This window comes from Plectropomus leopardus, chromosome 13 (genome assembly GCF_026936395.1).
Source record: "Plectropomus leopardus strain MGB_pleo_1.0 chromosome 13, ASM2693639v1, whole genome shotgun sequence".
In the NCBI taxonomy this organism is placed as follows: domain Eukaryota; kingdom Metazoa; phylum Chordata; class Actinopteri; order Perciformes; family Serranidae; genus Plectropomus; species Plectropomus leopardus.
In genome coordinates, this window is record NC_142188.1 from 27,879,660 (window position 1) to 27,899,591 (window position 19,932).

Consider the following 19,932-nt stretch of genomic DNA (forward strand, 5'->3'; position numbering starts at 1 on the left):
ATTGCAGATTTAATTTAATCCAAATAAAAGAGTACACTCGTCAGAATCTAAAATAAAATCGAGACTATATGAATAATTTGAGTCAACATTAAAAGTCAAAATGTGAACTCTGATTATCTAGTAGAAATAAGTAGAACTTGAAACCATGCTGCTGTCTTTCACTTTTGGGGCGACTGTACAAAAAACAAATGCTTTTCTCATAAGATTTCCTTTATGCAGAGCTTAAACAACACAAACATTCAAAGAAGATCTATGCCATTCACTGACAGACACGTACTGCTTTTAAGTTCATTTTGACTGAACTTCAGAGGAATAGTGTTCACAGGAATGTTTATATGTGTTTTTTTTTTAAAGATTTGTTTTCACGATCTACAACTTCTCAAAAGGTCGAACCCTACGTGTATGCTGTGAAAGACAATAATTCGAATGTATTTTTTTTAAATTTAAACTGTCAGATGAGAAAATGCTTACACTTCCTACAAATTGTATAATCTGTATTTTGGTTGATGGACCTCAGGCGGAGGGCTTTTCACAGATCTGATTCTTAAAAGAGCTTAAACTCATACTGTACTGCACAATACATGCGGCGGTATATGCAAAGAAACAGGAATCACTGCTGGTTTGATGATAAAATAAAAAGAGATCGCTTCCAGTTGGCTGGGCCAATTGAGGTTTTCACTATGTGAAACTATGCACTCATATGCACTTTGTGAAATATGGCATCGGCCGCAGGGTTACATAGTCATGGGCAGGTCACTTAACCCACATTACAATTTTCCATCTAGCTGTTAGAGAGTAGGCTAAATAGGACAGACAATACTAACATATTTGTTGCAGTGTGCGAATTAAGAGACCATCCATTCATTTAATTATTTTCCTGTGTCAGCTCCTTCCCTACATGGTTACAGTCACTGTCACCATTTGAAATTATATAACCTTGTTCTGGAAATCTCCACTCCCCAAAATGGAGGAGCGGAGCCCCGGCTGCACGTGAGTCAACTGTAGATGAAGCAGTGGCTCAGCAGTGAGCTATGAGGCGTGTCTGGGGCCGGGCTTCACTGCTCTGTGGAAGAGGAGGGAGAGTTAAAGCTGCTGTTGTCGATGCCTGTGCCATGGTCCAAGTGCTGAACTCCATCCAGCAAAGAGGCCATAAATCAGGCCGGCTCCTGGCCTCCCTGGAAGGGGGTTTTCATAGGCTCTGCTCTGGGCTTTCATTGGGTCAAGTACATTAACCTGGCAACCCTCCATATCCCCGTCTCCCAGAGGGTAGGTGGTGGTGGGGGGGAACTGTCCTCTCTCTGCATCTGCTCTCTCACCCTGCACCCACTGCTGAGCCAACTGTAAGGGACAATAAAGCTATGCACAGTATAATATGACATATTATGCAATGGGTAGAGTCAACTGAGCCATTTCACTGGTGGAAGACACGCTCCAAACATGCTGATAAGTCCCATAAACCATAGGTAGCAGCACTGTTAAATGGAGGAATGGAAGTGGTTTCATGCTAATTATGATGGAGAAAAGGCAGCAACCTGGCAGCAACAGGCCTGCGCTGTGTGACTGAAATCAATAACACAATATAAAAAAATATCCCTGATACTAATATATGTATAAAAATCTGGCAAGTCACCTATATAAAATGTAATTTATGTTTAGGGCAATAAACTGTACATCACACAAAAACAGTTTTTTCTGGCCACTTGAGGATCGGAGCAAGCTGTTAACATGACAGTGACAAAGTATCTCCTCATAATATGTGGGGAATTATTTTTTTGCTCTCTTTTGGTCTCCAGCCTAGACTGTATATAAACCTGGACGACACACTCCCACTTAACCTCCGCTATGCTTAAGTGAGGCTAAAATATCCCTGATATGGCCGCTGCCACATTGCGCTGGTGACTTCATTTGGAGCCAGAGTTTGCGCAGTAGCAACATCCACGATGGGGGAGTTCCACCCAAAACACCCGTCCAACAAATTGCAAGCAGCCCCACTGAATGCGAGCGCATGGATCGGCGCACACAGCTGTCGATCATGGCGGAAAATCCTTTTTTTGTGGAATGTAATAACTCATTCAAAACAAACTTATTAAAATGATAACAAATGACTTAAAAAACACCATGCTGAAAAGAACTACCTTCAGTGACAAAAAACATCTTTTGGAAAAATGTATTTGGTGTACTTTGAGTTTTTAGTTTGGCCTATATCCCATTCACTTACATTGAGGGGAGGGCTTTATGACCTATACCGCAGCCAGACACCAGGGGGTGATCCAGATCGAAAAGTTACACTTTTAGGGGCGCTGTCATGTTGTCCATAGAGTCTATGGTCTCCACCAACTCCTAAGAAAACATGTAGCTCTTTTGCTGCTAAATTTTCTGCTATGTTCACCATCAAACTGCTAATGTCTGTCTGATGTGTGTTGCAGAGCAGGTGTTGTACAGTGGGCTTATCAGAGCTTTGTCACAGCAAACAGCTGCCTGATACAGCTGGAAAGGACACTGATGAGAGCCATGAAACTGAATTAAAACAGTAGAGGCTGTAAAACTGAAATGGTGAGTCAAAAGACGCTATAGAGCTTTGTAGAGCTGAATTAGATTAGACATAGTCAGCTGACCCTTTTTGAAGGGCCTGGATGCAAGATTCAGAGTATATATATTATCTGGCTCACAACATTGAGGCTGAGCCATAGGCTAGCAGCTAACTGTGCATACTTCAAAAACAGGTCTAAACAACAGTGCTTATGGTCTAAACCTGGTTAGCCTGGAGGGTGAGCCCCTGGTAACAACTGTGGTGCAAAGTGGTTGCACTGAGCTTGCCAGTGGGATAAACACCAACCACAACAAACCAGAGAGCAGCTTGGATTATAGCACAAACAGAAACATTACTCCACTATATCTTTACATAGCAAGTAATGGCTCAGTGCTTTATTAATGCCCTGAATCCTACAGAACCTTTAATATAAACATACTGATCAGAGGAGCTTTAAGTATCTTATTTTGTTGCCTGTGAATCTTTGATCTGGATGGAAAATACACACAAAACAGCATGATTAAATTGCCATTATCATTCAACTTAAAGCTGATAAATAAATTAATTGAACTATCGCCCCCAGCTCTGCATGAGAGTATATATTCATACTTAGTTTGTTTATTTAGGGCCATTACTTCTCTCTAAACATGATCAAATTCGCACAATCATAGTCATTATTAACCGCATAAGCACATCTCAAACTGTATGCAGTACATTTTTATCATTTCTTTTGTATTTCTCCTTCTCATGGAATCATTAGCAAGTAATTCTTTCACCAAGATTCCCATCATGCTTTGCATTAACAGAAAGTGTAATTATGTTACTGAGTGTTTTTTTTTTTAATTTTATTTATCTATCTATCTATTTTTTTTTTTTTTGCATATAAGCAACATGTCTTTGCATGTTGGCATCTCTACCACGGAAAGTCATCCTGTGTCAGTTGCTAACAAACTCTTTATCTACAGAGTAATTCTATTAACACATTAGTATTAGCACCACTACCAGCACAATGTGATAGTTGTCCACCTCGCAGCAATCTGGGCAAAAACCAAACTGTAACAAGATCTGAAGTCACAGGATAAATCCTACAAATTCTAAATTGTTTTAATATTTGTCCTCGTTTCGTATCATTGAGCACTGAAAAGACTACGTTCTTCTGACATCTGACTCCATCAGTATGTGCGTGACATCAGTGTGCTAATGGAATAACCTGCAAAAGAACTTAAATTTAGACACTCTTCCACCATTACAGCTGTTTAAATGCCTTTTTTCAGATCATGTTTTACTTGAGTTTAAATGTTTTTATTTGCACTTCTACACCACAGCATGTTTGTTATCCTGTTTTTCTTTATCTTTAGTTTTTTTTTCATGCTATTATTGTGTGCTGTTATCATGTATATTTTAATTGCAACTATTTGTTTTTAAAGTCATTGTTCATGCTGGGCATCGTTGAAAATAAGGGTCTCCGTCAACTGATTTCCCAAGTCTTAAATAAAGGCTTGAATGAATCTCTAAGAACACTTTTGACACAAATTGTGCCAAAGGATTCTGGGTTCAAAGACATAATGCAAGGGCTGGGTACTGGCACTCAATACCTTTAAGGTATCAATCAAAACAATCTAGTACTACCTGTATTTGGTCATTTTTGTATGCAGATATAGGGCAAAAAAAAAAGACTATTAGCATGGTTTTGCTCACTGCCAATCAAAGCGTTCTTTTTTTTTAATGTGATTGGCCCCCCACCATGGCACGTACAACCCATACAGCCTGTGGTATGGTGCAGTCGAGGGTGGTCTATTTGATAGATTTGGCAGTTTATCATGTGAAGATGGAACCTATTTATCAAAAGTATGGCTATACTACCCGCCAGTGGCATCTGGTGACATTTAACACAGCTGAATGCTTCCATTCACATGATGGGTATCAAATGAAGCAAAGAAAAAAAACATATAAAATGAATTACTTACTTGGTATTTCAATTTTTCAAACGATACTCAGCCCTACATGATAGCTACCATTGTGTTACGCGAGGCTCACACATCACATATCAGCCCTGCACCCATAATCACAGATCAGATTCCATCTTGCTGGCAGAGACAGAACCAACAGCACATGCTGTAGCCTATGCATATATTTATGCATGTGTGTATGTGTCAGCGAGCTGCAGTGAGAAAGTGACAAATTCAAACATGCACAATCTACTGTGCCTATTCTTGAACAGCCTCCCTCACATTCTGCCCATTTAACACGCAGTCCCGGGGCTTTGCGGCTCCGATACTGTCAGTCAGCTGGAGTGATACTACATAACTAAAGTGTTACTAAACAGAGATGTGTTTTAGTGCTGGGGAGTGCCTAGAGGGAGGTGTGGAGGATGAGTAGGTGTTGGATTTTGTTAATGTGAGCGCCGTTGAAAGAAAAACCCTCTAACCCTCCCTTGTGTGTGACAGACACCACAAAAGCTCTGGCTTCATATCTTAAATATGGGCTTTTTTTCTCTCTGGTTTGGATTGGAATTAATGTCTTTTAGCTCTGAAAAGCACTTTGTGAGGAATGGGTGTGTTTACATGCATGCAAGTATCATATTTTGGAGTATACCAGTTATGTTTCACCTATGTAAACACCTTATCCTGATTTCAGAAAGTAGGGTAAGCTCTTCCTCCGGTCTTAGTGCTTGCTGAAGCACTCCCATAGAAATAGGCTACTGTTGCATGTAAACATGCTCTGCAGGTGAAGACACACCCAAAGGCAAGCAATCACAAACCTGGATATTGCTATGTTTGTCTATACATGGATTTAAATAACTAGATTTTTCATGTTCCATATCAACTTCATATCCCAACTAGTTACGTAACCAATAACCAATTAAGTTGCAGTGACAGTTTACATCAATATCTGAAAACATGGATGCCACACACATCTAAAACCAGCAGCACAAAAGATCTCTGCAATCAGCACATTTTGTATGTTGTTTTTGCAAAACATTATCATGTCACAGTGAAGTTGACCTTTGACCTTTTAGATATAAAATGTCATTACATCATTATTTTATCCTATTTGACATTTGTGTGGAAAACTGTCATAATTAGCATATAAATCCTTGAGTTATGCCCAAAAAACATGTTGTGGAGCTTACCATGACCATGACTTTGACCTTCTGACCACTAATTTCAAATCACTTCTTTTCAGAGTCAAAGTGGACGTTTGTGCCAAATGTGTGGAAACTCCCCGAAGGCCTTCTGAAGATATTACATTCCCAAGAATGAGACAGACACAAGGTCACAGTGACTTTTGACTACCAAAATCTAATTGGTTCATTGTTGAGTCTTGTTGAACTACTGTGTCAAATTGGAGGAAAAATCCTCAAAATGTTCTTGAGATATCAAGTTCACAAGAAGGAGGATGGATTTAAGATCACAGTGACTTTGACCTCCAAAATCTGATCACTTCATCCTTGAGTCCAAGTAAATGTTCGTGCCAAATTTGAAGTAATTCCTTAAAGGCAGTTTTGAGATATCATGTTCAGAAGAAAGAAAAGATCTATGACCACCAAAATCTAATCAAATCATCATCGAATCCACATGGACATTTGTGCCAAATTTGAATCGATTCCCTCAAGTAATTCTTCAGTTTTTAAATTGACAAGAATGGTACAGATGTACGGAGTGGGGGACATAAAAATGAACAAAACCAGAAAAAGGGACACATACACGCCGCTTTTTTTTTCTGCCATCAAATCTATAGTTTAAGTGTAGATGGGCAGAAGGCCTGCTCAAAAGAGAAAGCAACACCGGCAAGCAAGTGTTCCTGAATGCCAGTTTTTAAGGGAGCAACGGTTGTGCTCTGAGGTAACCTTTTGAAATGCAAAAACACTAATGCATGTTATGTGACCAGGAACAACCGATCACAGCCAGTGGATATCTTTCTTTCTTTCATAACTATCAGTCTGTTGTAAATATGGAGAAGAAGTCATTTTAGTGCAGGGCTCACCAGAGATACCAGAGTACTATGGACAACATTTTAGGCCAAATACACACTTAAAAATAACGCCTGGAAGAAGAAACTCTGAACTTTGCATTTCTGGTTAAGTAGGCTTCAGCTACAGATTCGGGTGCTGGTTACGGTTGCTTAGCAACATCAGGCGCAACCTGCTTCTGCGCCCTTGAAAGTTGGCACAGACTAGGCACGGGAGTAGAACCCAGCGCCCCACCTCGCATTTTCCAGGCAGTAAAAGACACAGCATGTGTCCCAGCCTTAAGACCAGAATACTAATGCGTGTGAACACATTTAGTTCGCTCTGAAAGAAATATTAATACATTTGGCAAAACTGCAAAAGGCATCATTGCATGTTTATAAATGCAAATAATGATTTTTCACATATAAATTGTAATGGGGTGAAAGTTAAGATGCTAAATCTTAGACTTTAATGCAGACAGGCCCCATCTTTATAAAATATAAGCTTGCAAATCTAATATAATACCTGTTAAACAGCCGTTTTAGATCTTTATGTAACTTTGTTTACACTTAAATTCAACAATGATGACTTGGTTATTTTAGTTTAGCACCTATAATGTCAATGTTTGTTTCAAAGATTCCTTTTAAAGAGATCTTTTTAATATATGTTTTTTCCCATACATTAAAGGGGGCTCAGTTTTTTATATCTCATTTCAAATAAAATGTCTTCACACCCTCCAACCAACCCAACAATGTCATGGTTGTGTATTTTATTTTGCATAAAGTTTTACTAAAATACACAAATCCTGCACACAACACCAGAATCTCCAGTGGCGTTTGGAAAACTGTTTACATTTCACTCGAATCAAAAATCTCAATCTTCTGCAATTTTGAAATTGCTCCTGCTGCCTGTATTGCAGTTTCAATTTTTCCTTCAGTCAATACTGCAGTGCTAGACGACAGTATAAGTGATGCTGCTGTTTGGAGCCCCAGATGCTGTCATCACCGTCTGACTGCAGAAGGACGCACCCTGTCTCTGTCCCAGGTGTCACAGATGGATGCAAACTCAAACTGCTGCTGTGTGCTCACACACTTTCATGCATTTTGCGCTTTAGTCACAGTAACAACATGAGAAGATAAATAAAACCCAGTACTTCTGTCTAAGAAAATATCAGTCAACTGCGTTATTCTAGGAATAAAACAATATTTCTTGACAAATATGACATTTTAGACGTTTCCCATTTCCTTTATATTAAAATGGATGGGGAGCTATTACAATAATATTGCATTATTGCCATGGACATGATAAAGTGACTGATGCTCTACAAGAAAAACAGATGATGAATTGGTGTGCTGAAATAATATGCCAGTCAGGCTCCCTCTGCTTTAATAGCAGCATCTACAACAGATGAACCAAAGACGAGCAGACAGACGCCACAGAGCGAAAACCATCCTCTGTTCATCTCCATATGGAATAACACGAGTAGAGGTGGCCTAAATGCCCTGTAGGAATGTATTAGAAGCATACATTTCTGCTATGACTGTCAAACACACACACAGACACACACACACACACGCACAGTGGTGTATGTGTTTTAGATCCTCTTAGCCAGACAGGCTGCAGTGCTTTACGCCAGCCTAAAGCATCTGACTCACAGCCAGGATCTGTGACAGAGGAGTCAGAAATAAACCGCAAACCATGGAGGAAAAAAGGTGAGAGATTACAAAAGTGTCCAGATGTAGCAACGTTAGTGGCTTAAAGATGCATTTCACTGCTGGGAAAATGGCCTCTTTATAGGATGTCTATGCTGAGGAAAGACACAAATACTTTCCTAATTGGCGCTATATGGCCAGAGAAAACAGAAAAAAAGGATGCTTTTGCTCAAGAGGTAGAAAACCTACAACTACCAGAATGCACTGCGGTGCACCAGACCAATAAACACTCCTGCTGGTGGTTGATGTCACACAAACTGGTACGTGTGAAACTAGGCTGCTGCTATTCACAGTGCAGGAAGCAGTCTGGCTTCTACTTGCTGTTTTGTAAACTTTTGCTATTACAGCTTAACACAGCATCCCTCTGGTGGCTGTGGGGTGGTGGGTGTTCATCAGGTCACAGTTCCACCAAACATACCACCCACATTGTTTTGATGCAAAGCTGGTTACAAATTGGTCAAGTGTCATTTTAAATTGAAGGGAAATTTGAGCATTTTTTAACCTGGACCCCATTTTCCCATGTTTTTGCATCTGATGTGAACATTAATTTTTTTTAAGTTGTCCAGTACTGAGGGAGAGGGCTGTACAGCTGTGCAAAGCCCACAATGTAACCAAATAGGGCAGTTGTAGTGCAATATTGTTTTAATATATGTCAAAAGTGTCTCTTTACCTGATGTTTTCTTGGATCTGTTTGTTTTTGTGTCTAAGTCTTGCTCAAGGACACAATTTGCTCTGAAACGTAACGAAAATCTTTCAGATAACACTTAGCTGTGCTTTCTGTACTCCAACACAACACACTAATTACCACTTAAGGTCTTCCGCTATTCTGTCATTGACTTCCTGCAAAATAAAAAAATAACCACTTTTAATCGATGATCAGTGACAGTGCACAATTGCCCCATTTGCTTACATTGCAGGCATTGAGTGGCTGTCAGCTGTAGCCCTTGGCCTCAATACTGAACCAAATTCAAAAAATATTTTTTACACCAATCACTTAGAAACAAAAAAAGGGGACAATAGAGTTTAGCTTGAAAAATGCCAAAGTTATCCTTTAAGGTGAAGTTAAAATGTAAACTTCAGCAACTTTCTTCTTACCTGTGGTGCACTATGTACGTGATGATGGAGGCGAAGAGGCAGAGCAACATGACCGCCGTGCAGGCATACACGACCGGGTGCAGAAACTCCCCTGGGTACGGGGGGAAAGACAGCACCTTCTTCAGATCCTAAAGCAGAAAAAGGGAAAGAGGACAAAGTGAGGATCAGACAGAAGTCATCACAAATACAGTATCATAAATATAATCAGCAAGCAAGAGCCAGGCCTGCACAGTCCTGGCAATCCACCCGAAAGACGGAGATGATGAGCTCTCCACATGCATAGGCACAGTAAACTGCGCCGACGAGATATGCGAGCGAAATACAAATGAATGTCAAGGAAATGTCTCCGAGTCACAACGCCGTCCAAATCAGCATAAAAGAGTAACAACCCTGTCGAGTGAATATTCTTCCCCTTTGCATTTACATTTTGCATTTCAGGCATTTAGCAGACACTCTTAGTCGGAGCGACTGAGTGCAACAATAGCATAATCTTCCTAGTCAGCCAACATAAAAAGCAAAACAAAAATGGATAGCAGCCAGGCAAAAAGGAGGAAAAAAAGAAAAGAAAACAAAGTTAAGTCGCTTTTTGTGTCTCTAAGAGACACATTGTTAACAGACGCTCATTAAGCCCTTATCAACATCACAGTCCATTTTGCTTGGTAATTTATTCAACGAGAAACTCCTTCAACGCTCACAGCACACATTCTGACAGCTACGGCTTAAAACTCTCAAAGTCAAGACAACTTTTAAATTTATCGCATCCTTTAGATCTCTTCAATTAAGACACAAGACAAACTAAAATCTGTCCACCTGTTTCATTCGGCGGTGATGTCACAGTTTAGGCTCCGTCATGTTGACATAACTAAATAAAGAGCACCTTATCTCCATAACCTCACCAGCTCCCTGTGAGTTTTTGTCTGCAAGTGATCCCACAAACACACACACACACACACACGCACACACACGCACGCTGTCTGACTCCATCACTGTCTTGGTGAGTAGCCAAGTGGGATATTCTCTATCTGTGTTTATCCAAAGGCTGATGAGCCTGTCGGGGCCTGTGAGAGGTCGTGACCTTCAACGGGTATTTATAAGCACGGTTGTAAAATAGTGGCTCGAGATGAAATAAAAGGTTTGGGGGACACGACGCCGGGGAGATGTAGAGCAGGAGAGTGTGTGGTGCACACACTCGGTCTAACACTCATCAGTCTAATAAAGGCCTTACTGTGTGAATTGAAGGGAAAAAAAGAAAGGGACAGATTTGGAGCCAAGATTTAACCCTTTAGAACCTGAGCAAATTGGCTTGATTTCTTTGAAAAATGGGAAGAAGGCGAACGAGCAACTAAAACAGAAATGGCCCAAACATTTCCAAGAAATTAGTAAAATGTTTCAAGAAAGTAAAAAACAAAAGAGAAAATGACCCGCCTGCTAAAAAATAATCTAAAATCAAATTTTACGAATTATAAACAGTTTTCTGGAGATTTCACAGGATCTTTTTTTCCCATGTTTGCAAAAGAAACCAATTTTTCCAGGTTTCAGAGGTTTGAACGCTCATGAAAGGCATTTGAATGCAGCACAAGAAAACTGATGCTGATCCAGGTGTTAAAGGCTTAAAGTCAAGTTATAAAAGGGAATTTTGGTGGCTTTTTTATTTTTGTTGGAGGTATTATTATTTGATACTTCTGCTACTTCCAAGAGATCACTGGGTCTTTATTGCAAACTGCATAAAATGCATCACTTCTGATGCACTAAAAACATGCTACTCATCCATCATCTATACCCAGTTACTCTGTACAGACTCCTGAGGGTCTTAAGTCTTTTTCTGGCTCAGAATAGGTGAGAGGCAGAGTACACCTTGAGCAGGGCTGACACATATAGAGAACCTGAGCTACTCTCACATTCACATCTAATGTAAGACTCAGCATATTGTCCCGGTAAAAACACCTCGGTGTCCAGACATGCGCTGGTAAAACATCTCCAGATGCTACAAAACACCCATTTTTGGTGCCAAAAAAGTAAATGGAAACATAGCAATGTTTCGCTAAATCACAACTGGTTTTGTTGTTTGTTGGTTCTGAACAGTGGTCTGCGACTTGGAATGATGTCTGCAGTCTTGCCTACTATGCATCCCACCATCCACTGTAACTCCCACCTCCAAATGACAACGTCAGCTCATATACTACATCACTTTAGAAATGTATTGAATAACAACATTTCACATTCACAATAAGTGTGAATATAACGTATTTGTTGTTTGCAAAAACAAGTAGAAAAAGTAAGAGAAAAGTACAATGTAAACATTTTCTTCTCAGCCAGTGAAGACATTCTCAACTAACTCTCGGCATTAAAGTTAGTTAAATTAGCTACCTTGCTACAGCTGATCAAAGCTGCCCGCAACAATTGTAATATCAGGTGGTCAAATTGGTGGCTAGAAACTAGACGCCTGCTTTTTGTGTTCCTCTGAAATCAAGGACCTATTGTTTCAAAAACAACAAGAATTTCAAGTGATAAATCTGCCACTGTTATGATGTGCCATCTTTGGGATTTTGGGAAGAAACCAAGGCACCCACTGGAAATTTACACATCAGGAGAAAATGCTAACTCGCAGAGATTTTTTTTTTCTTAACTGGTGGGCTGTGCTGTGTTTTGGCTCAACTTTTTTTAAAACGGTGGCTGAGTAACAAACTTTCTCATTAGTTTAAAAGAGAAATAGACCTACTGATCACAACACAACAGAGAGACACCACAAAAATGTTCATACTTTGTTAAATAAAGTATGAACAAATGTTCCTCCAAATGTAAACAATACAATAGCAAGTAAAGTGCCAACAAAATTAAAGGGCCAAATAATTCAAATAAATAAGACTGTGTGAACAAACTTTTTTTTTTAACAATTTCATAAATGTATCTATATGTAAAATTAGTTGGGCACTTCTCTGGTACATTATTGCCTCTCAGGTTTTAGACTGAATTCCACCTATATAAAAGAAAATTCAGTTTACTCCTCAAATTGTTCAAACTGACTGGACAGCCAGTCATAACAGGGTGGCACCTGGGGTGACCAATCACATTTCAGGGGTGGCTCGTGCCACCTAATACCACACCCTAGACACACCCCTGTTTTAATGTGCAGTGTAAATGCCATTAAAAGCATCAGGAAGAGGCAGAAGAATGTGATTTTTTTTTCTCCACAGATGATCTGTCTCATGTACTACTTACTGTGTGGATACAGTGACAATTTCAGCAAAAATGATAATTTTCTTTTTAAACGAAGTTATCAGGGGTAAAACCAGAACTAAAAGCTAAAAAGTGCTAAAACAAACCATAGAGCTGAGGGGATTTGCAGTAGGGTGATAATTGTCTGAGGCTTTCTCACAGACTCCTTCCAGATACATGTAGGTATTTGATCCATTTCTAATAAAAAAAGTATTGATTAGAGCAGCTTTAAAACCAAGCATACTATCTCTGAAGAACTAATCTTGCCTAAGTTTAAAAGGCAATGCAACAAAAAAATATTGATCTTTAAAAATGACAGACATTTATGAGTTTGCAGCTTGTAGCTTGGCCAGAAAATTAAAAGATCACAAGATAGAGGGATAAAGAGAAGAGCTGGAGAGATGACTTTAATTAGACCTGAGCAATAAAATGTAGCATCATTTGGGAATGCAGCAGCACACAGACAGATAGAGGAAGGAAAAAAAAATGTGTCAAAGAGAAGGGAAGGACAGCGAGGGGGTGGCCCTTTTGGGGGAAAAACACACGACAAACATATTCCAAAATTGTAAACAGCTTCTCATAATTTGGTAGCTGCAGATTTACAGGGAATTATTAAGTTTGTATTTGTCCCCGGAGCGATGTCATGGAAGGACAATGAAAACGGGTGTTAATTACAGCTCAATGAATTGATGTTGCTGGAAAAAAATCAAGGCCTGAAGCATCAGCAAGAAATCCTGCCACAACCAAGCTTTTAAGTCAGTAAGCTGATTTATATACTTAAAGAGCAAATAACACTTCATATGGGTTTAGATCATGAAAAATAACCCCGCGCACAAACATCAACTTAACCAAAGGTCAAAGAGAAAACGTTCCCGCGGGAATCAGTCACTGCATCTGTAAAAACTAAACCGTGCTCAGACATATCGAGCGCCTCAGTGTGACGGCAGGCGTCACATGGTGAGTGACGGCAGCCGTGGTTAAATGGCTTTAGGTGTGAGGGAGGAAGTCAAGCGTTCTCATGGGATATATTATTATCATCACCGGGTTTATAATGTCGTCTGGGAATGTCCACCTCTTGCCTCCAGAGTCTAACTATTTCTCACCCCAACAAATAAAGCTCAGCGGCCCATAGCAGCACTCTGCTGCTTTGCTCAAGACGTCATGCATCTTAGAAGTGGTTAACAGCAAAACCATACATGTACCCCAGTGCCTTATTACTAAAAAGTAGAAAACTGAATTTGACTATTCACAAAATAAATGTATTCTGCACAAAGAGTGCACAGGCAGATGGCAACCGCAACTTTGAACGTTTGTCCATTTAGAAAACATTAAAAAAAAACAGCTTTTAGAAACATTTTTATAAAAGTGCTGCATTTCTTTATCTTTTATTTGATTTATTCACAGTGCTGTCTGCCATCTTTTTTTTTTTTCTTTTACTCCTCGCCGTCTCTAGCAGCTCCTCCGTTTCTGTCAAACACTGCTTTGTGAGACAGTAAAGTCCATTAACACAGTGAAAACCAAACAATGTCATTATGTGCTCTTTTTGAGCTTACTTAATTTATTTTCACTGTGTATGTGCTCCATGCTTGAAACACATTTTGAGTTTATTAAAAGCCTAAAAGCTCTGCTAACAGCAGAGTACCGTCCCCAGGCATCCGAATGAAGCAAGTCAGACTGACATCGCCATCACAGCTGAGCTGCTGATGGTGGAGCAAAAAATCTTGTGTGACTAAAGCTGCAGAAGAAGGAAAGGTCTTCATATCTGAGCAGTACGACCGGACACACACACACAAACACACACACACACACACACACACACACACACACACACACACACACAAACACACACACACACACAGGGCCTGCTGAGGTCTTAACTTCTTGCTATAGGGGGTATTAAAACTTCCAGTGATGAGTCAGTGCCTGCTTTTTTTAGTTTACTGTAAGGAATGGACAGCGAGCTTGCAGAAAGCCCAGGACTGATTAGAACAAGCAAGAATGTAGGTTTCCTTTTAACATTAGGGGGAATATATAGGGGGCTTGGGGTTCTTCAAACCTTAAGAATACCAAACAATTAATATCCTGCTTTCTGGTGAATTTATCTGCATCTATTTATGTCGTAAATGTCTTTAATTCTGTCAAAATAAAGGTCCTCCGCTACTTTCATGTTGTTATTGGTGGGGAGAATACATGTTCTAAATACTCAGGACATGTCCCCTGTGTTCCCATCCAAATGCTACATCTAGCAAGTGTCATTGGAACAAAGTGAATTTAAAAAAGATTACTCCATAGTTTTTGCAATTATAAATGACGGCAAATAATTATCATTCTTAATACATGAGAAAAGTCCTGACTTTTTCTCATTGCATGCTCACTGCATTAATTCACACAAGAGCTGCAGCAGATAATTAATGAATTAGTAAGTTGACAGAAGATTACATTTATAATAATCCATTATGTTTTGCATCTTTTTAAACAAAACCACAGAATATTCACTGATTCAGCTTCTCAGTTGTGAATATTTGCCGGTTGTCTTCTATCTTGTATGAAGTGCATATGTTTGCATTTTGGATGGTTGATCAGTCAAAACAGGCAGTCTAGATATGTCATTTTGGAATATGGAAAAATGTAACAGACATTTTCACTATTTTTTTAATATCTTGTAGACCAAATGACTATGTTATTTAGGAAATTGGAATAATGGGAAAAAAAAGAGGAAAAATCAGCTGCGGGCCTGTAGCATGTGAAACAGATGTAAAAAGTTAACATTATCAAAATCTGCGGAGCACAAAAGTGGGACAAAATATAGCTGAAACAATAGATCAATAGTCAAACAGAAAACCACTCTGCAACTATTTTTATAATTGATCACTCGTTTAGTGCAGCTCCACTACACTGAATCAACAGCAACACAAAAACTATAAAAACAGCTTCAGAGGACTAATGCCAACCATATATGAGAAGACTTTGAAAACATTTTGAAAAGACCTGAGTCTGACACCCTCTCACATCCAGAGGCACTGTGAGCTTTTGGTCACACGCTAAGATTTTGCTAAGACTGGGGATCTTGCAGGGTCACTATGTGCAGGACTAGAATTCTTTAAAGATAATAATCATACTGCTCCAAGTAGGAAATGTTACGCTAAACTCCCTTTAAAAAATATGACATATTAACAATTCCATGAGTCCACAAAAACACAGAACCTTAGAAACTCCTTAACTTGGTACCAGCCTCTGTTGGTTAGCTGTGCTACTTTGGTGGGAGGAGACCGTGGGAATGGTTTTGGAAATTAAGATTTCTCAACAAAATAGGAGTCAGTCGGTGGATTAGATACACACCAAACACGGACTCTTGATCACTTCATGACTCCTCATTTTCCACATTACAAGAGAGCTGAGACTTTCTCACAGTCTTGCACTTCCCTGGAGCCCCTTCAGTGTTTACTATCTACTTGGTTTCCTGCTTCCTGTTTGGTGCTTGTTGTTGGTTGTTGACAATGTTCATGTCATTGAACTTTAGTATTTGCATGAGCCAAGATAAATAACGTATGCTATTAAACGTGTTTGATTTTGTTGGAACTTCAAGGCGAGTTAAAGACTGACTAAAACGGACTAAGTTTTATGACCACCTTATACCACATGACCAAGATCACAGGAGCGCACACCAACTGAAGTAAAACTCTTGTGATTATGTTCTGACACTGGAAATGTGTCTGCAATAGTAAAATTGTTTACGAAGTGTAAGCTCGCTCAACAAACACAAACAGAAGTGCTAGTGGACCCGGCAGCATCCAGACCAGTCAAGCAAGGACAACAGTAGCCTAAAGCTTTGAGAAGAAGCAGGCTGGCTGGCAGAAAGTGAATGACTAACAACCCTTCTTCAACAGCTACTACAGAGGTACCCTGTCCAAGGTGCTGAACAGCTGCTCAGAGGCCAACAATAGAGGACCTGCCATTTTATGGGGCAGCATATATAGCAGGAGAGCATGAAAGCTAAGAAGGGCAAAGCTGGAATGGAGCATGCATGCTCAGCAGAACCCTCCCCTGGACAAATAAAGGTTAAAAAAAAGCTGGGGGAGAGAATAGAGAGAAAAGGGAAGAGGGATGAAGGGAGACTGTCCCTTTCAGCAGACGAATGGACCCAAACAAAGACTGGTGAGGCGGACTACAGGGTGCCCTGAACAAATTGTTCATATGGCTCCTAGAGGCACTGTTTATGCTCCCGGGGTGATTTGAGGCAAACTGCTGCAGCACATTCAGAAGAGAACAGGATGTACACTGTATATACTGAACACTAACTCACATTTATGCCAGTGCTGGAATATAATTAGGTATGTTTAAAGCACTGTACTTGAAGCACAAATTTGAGAATCTTGAAAGATTGTTGAGTATTTCCATTTTAGGCCACTTTCTACTTCTATTTCACCACATCTCAGAGGCAAAAGTATTTATTTCTTTTACTCCACTACATTTATTAGACAGCTTTTGTTTCTGGTTACTTTTCAAATAAGGATTTTTTTTTTGTGTGTGTTTGTTTTAGATTCAAATTCACAAAACTGTTGCAAAAAACACTGCTGTTAAATGTCCCGACGGCTTGTTAAAAATACCTGGTTTACTAGAAATGCGCCTGCTAAATGTCCTGATCCCACATTAAAGAAATACCTGGCTTCGATGACAACCAAACAGCCCTTAAATTTCCCAACCCTTTCGTTAAAAAATATTTTGCTTTGTTGCCAGAAAACTCCTGCTGAATGACCCTATCTCATGTTAAAAATACCTGGCTTTATTGACAGAGAAACAGCTGCTAAATGTCCTATCTTTTGTTTAAAAAATTCTGGTTTTGTAGACAGTAGAATGGATGCTAAATGTTTCCATGCCTCGTTAAATGTACCGGTTTTGTTGACAGAAAATCAGTTGCTTAATTTCCCTACAACGACCTACAAATATGTGGTTTTGTTGATAGAAGGATATCTGCTAAATGTCCCAATGCCTCGTTAAAGATACCTGGTTTTGTCGCCAGAAAACAAAACATTTTCTAAAAATCACAACATAACTTGGTTCTGATGCCAGAAAAATGCCCCTTAATGTTTAAATATCCTGACATGTCATTAAAAATACCCAGTTTTGTCACCAGAAAAACATCGAAAACACTCACCCTCTTTTACAGTGTGGTGTTGGTACTTCTACTCAAGTAAAGGATCTGAGTACATCCTCCACCTCTGGTTTCTGCACTGTTGTTATTCATCATTTCCTGGACAGCATGTGCAGATTCCTTTACAGTTGTGTCTCTTTCTATTTGTGTCTCTGTTTAAGCGTCGCTGCATTGGACTTTTACTCTGACTCCTGTACATTTCAGTTATGTATAGATCTCACCGTGCTGTGCAACAGATACACACTGTAAAGTTGCAATTCCCTTGTTGACCCGGCTGTCATGATGACTGATAGGCCATTGGCGTAGCTCGCGGCGTGCTCTAAACAACTCTTCCCTGTTGTACTCTTGCTTTGCAGAACAGCAGGATGTCAGCTGGGGACAGACGCAGCCGGCTTCAAATGCGATTCCTCCGCTATTATCATTATTGCTATCGTATTACATCACGGCACCACTGGCCACTTTATTACTGTGTCTGTGTGTGGCAGGACAATGTGACCAGCCCTCTGATGGCGCATTTCATTACAGAGGCAACAATATTACCACACAGGGCAGCTTAGCTTTGCCTATTCTGGATTAGCACTGGCATGTTACGTCTAAACATGCCTCCATTGTCCCCTAGCCTCTGCGGCTAAACAGGCCCCTGATCCCCCTGTTTGTGTTGTAGTTACAACTTTAATCCAGGATCCTCCCTCCCCATGCCAAAATCAGATTACCAGAGTCAATTAAAGTTGATCCATAATCTCAGCGCACAGGCACAGTGGGTGCAAGGTTATCAGGCCTGCAAAACAAAAATGGGACAAAAACACTGCTGATGTGAGAGGAATCGCAGGCTCTTGTTTCAGCCTTGTGATCAGTTATGATGAACCTGCAGAGGCCAAACTCTTGCAAATGCAAAGCATTTTGCTTTTAATTGATGCCGCAGAATCTGTAAGCCAATCTGTGACATATGTCTTCGCAAATGTGCTCCTTTCCCCCCGTTGTAATCACATTGGTGCACGCAAGAATGCACAAACATTGTGGGAGAGAGGGAAGAGAAAAGGGAGTGAGAGAAAAACAAAATTAAAATCCTCTAGTGAACAGCCTGCGGGCGCCCAGCTCCCAGCTCCCATCCAGTACTGTATTTTATCATCCTTGAGTGGCCGCGTGAACGCCGGAACAGAACCGGAGTGAGTGTGCAAATCAAACCCACTCTGGCTCGTCCCGTTCTTCGGCGGGTAACGGAGAGAGACAAGACGGTGGCGGGACGGAATAACCTCCGGACTTGACAACAGTCGGGGAAAAAAAAAATGGTCTTGCACCATTAACGCAGGTCATCAGTGTTTCAGCTGCACCTTGTGGCTGTCACTCAGCTCGTAGCTTTGAGATACGGTCGTGCTGGTAATCAGCCGCCTCGCCCGGAGAGTGTTCAACAGCGGAGGCAAACAAGGCCCACTGTGAAAAGAGTAATCAAATCACGTGGAATCAAGCACACATCCATCAAATCAACAAACATTACAAGCTGATGAGGAGCCCTCCAGATGAGCGCCGTCATCTGAGGCTCAGACGCATCCGTCGTGGTGTATTTATCTCCTCAAACATCAAGGGGGCATTGTTTCATTAGCATTAATTTCTCTAGAGCCTCAGATTAGAAGTGTTGTATTTAGCTTTAGGCTATTCAAATTCCTATACAAAAGTTATTGTAATCGCTGTTCTGTGGAGATGTTTAAAGCGTGACTATCAAATAAATGAGCCTTGTGCTCTGCTCAACCTTGCAAACAGAGTACAAGTTCATAATTCACTGTAGGCAAAAACCCCACTACAGTTGGAACAAAGAGACGTGAGCACTCACGTCTGCTGCAAACAGAAAGAATCAATATGAACAAATGTGAAAGCAGGGAGAAGATAGCTTTTTAATATAGAACGGAGACGCGGGAATGACTCTAATCTCTTGCTTTCTTTTTATTTATCCAAGGATGATTTGCTGAGCGTGATGCCTCCTTTCACACTCCTACAGTAAAAACACATGGCTACTGGGAGCTACCCAATTTTACCACAGACTGGTGTTTACTGAGGAGCTCCGCTTCGCTCAAAAGCTCTCTGACACACTGATGTGGGTTTTCTTTTTTTTTTTTTTGCAGCGCTGGGCTATAAAGAGCGTTGCATCAGATCTTAATCTAAAACTGAATTCAAATTCTTTTCACATTCCTTATTGAATATACTCTCAGTTGCCATTTTATTAAGCATACCTCGATAAAAATAATGCAGCATAACACAACAGTCCTGCAATATAACTCAC

The 19,932-nt window shown here is 40.2% G+C and overlaps 1 protein-coding gene across 2 annotated transcripts in view; it reads right to left on the reverse strand.

Moving 5' to 3' along the window:
- The window catches only part of adgra1b (adhesion G protein-coupled receptor A1b), a 266,720-nt gene that overhangs the window by 33,688 nt on the left and 213,100 nt on the right, over positions 1-19,932 (reverse strand). For both annotated transcript variants that reach the window (XM_088086276.1, XM_042501884.2), the window contains one exon: positions 9,290-9,417. In XM_088086276.1, coding sequence (XP_087942402.1) covers positions 9,290-9,417 — 128 coding nt within the window. The remainder of the gene's footprint in view (positions 1-9,289; positions 9,418-19,932) is intronic.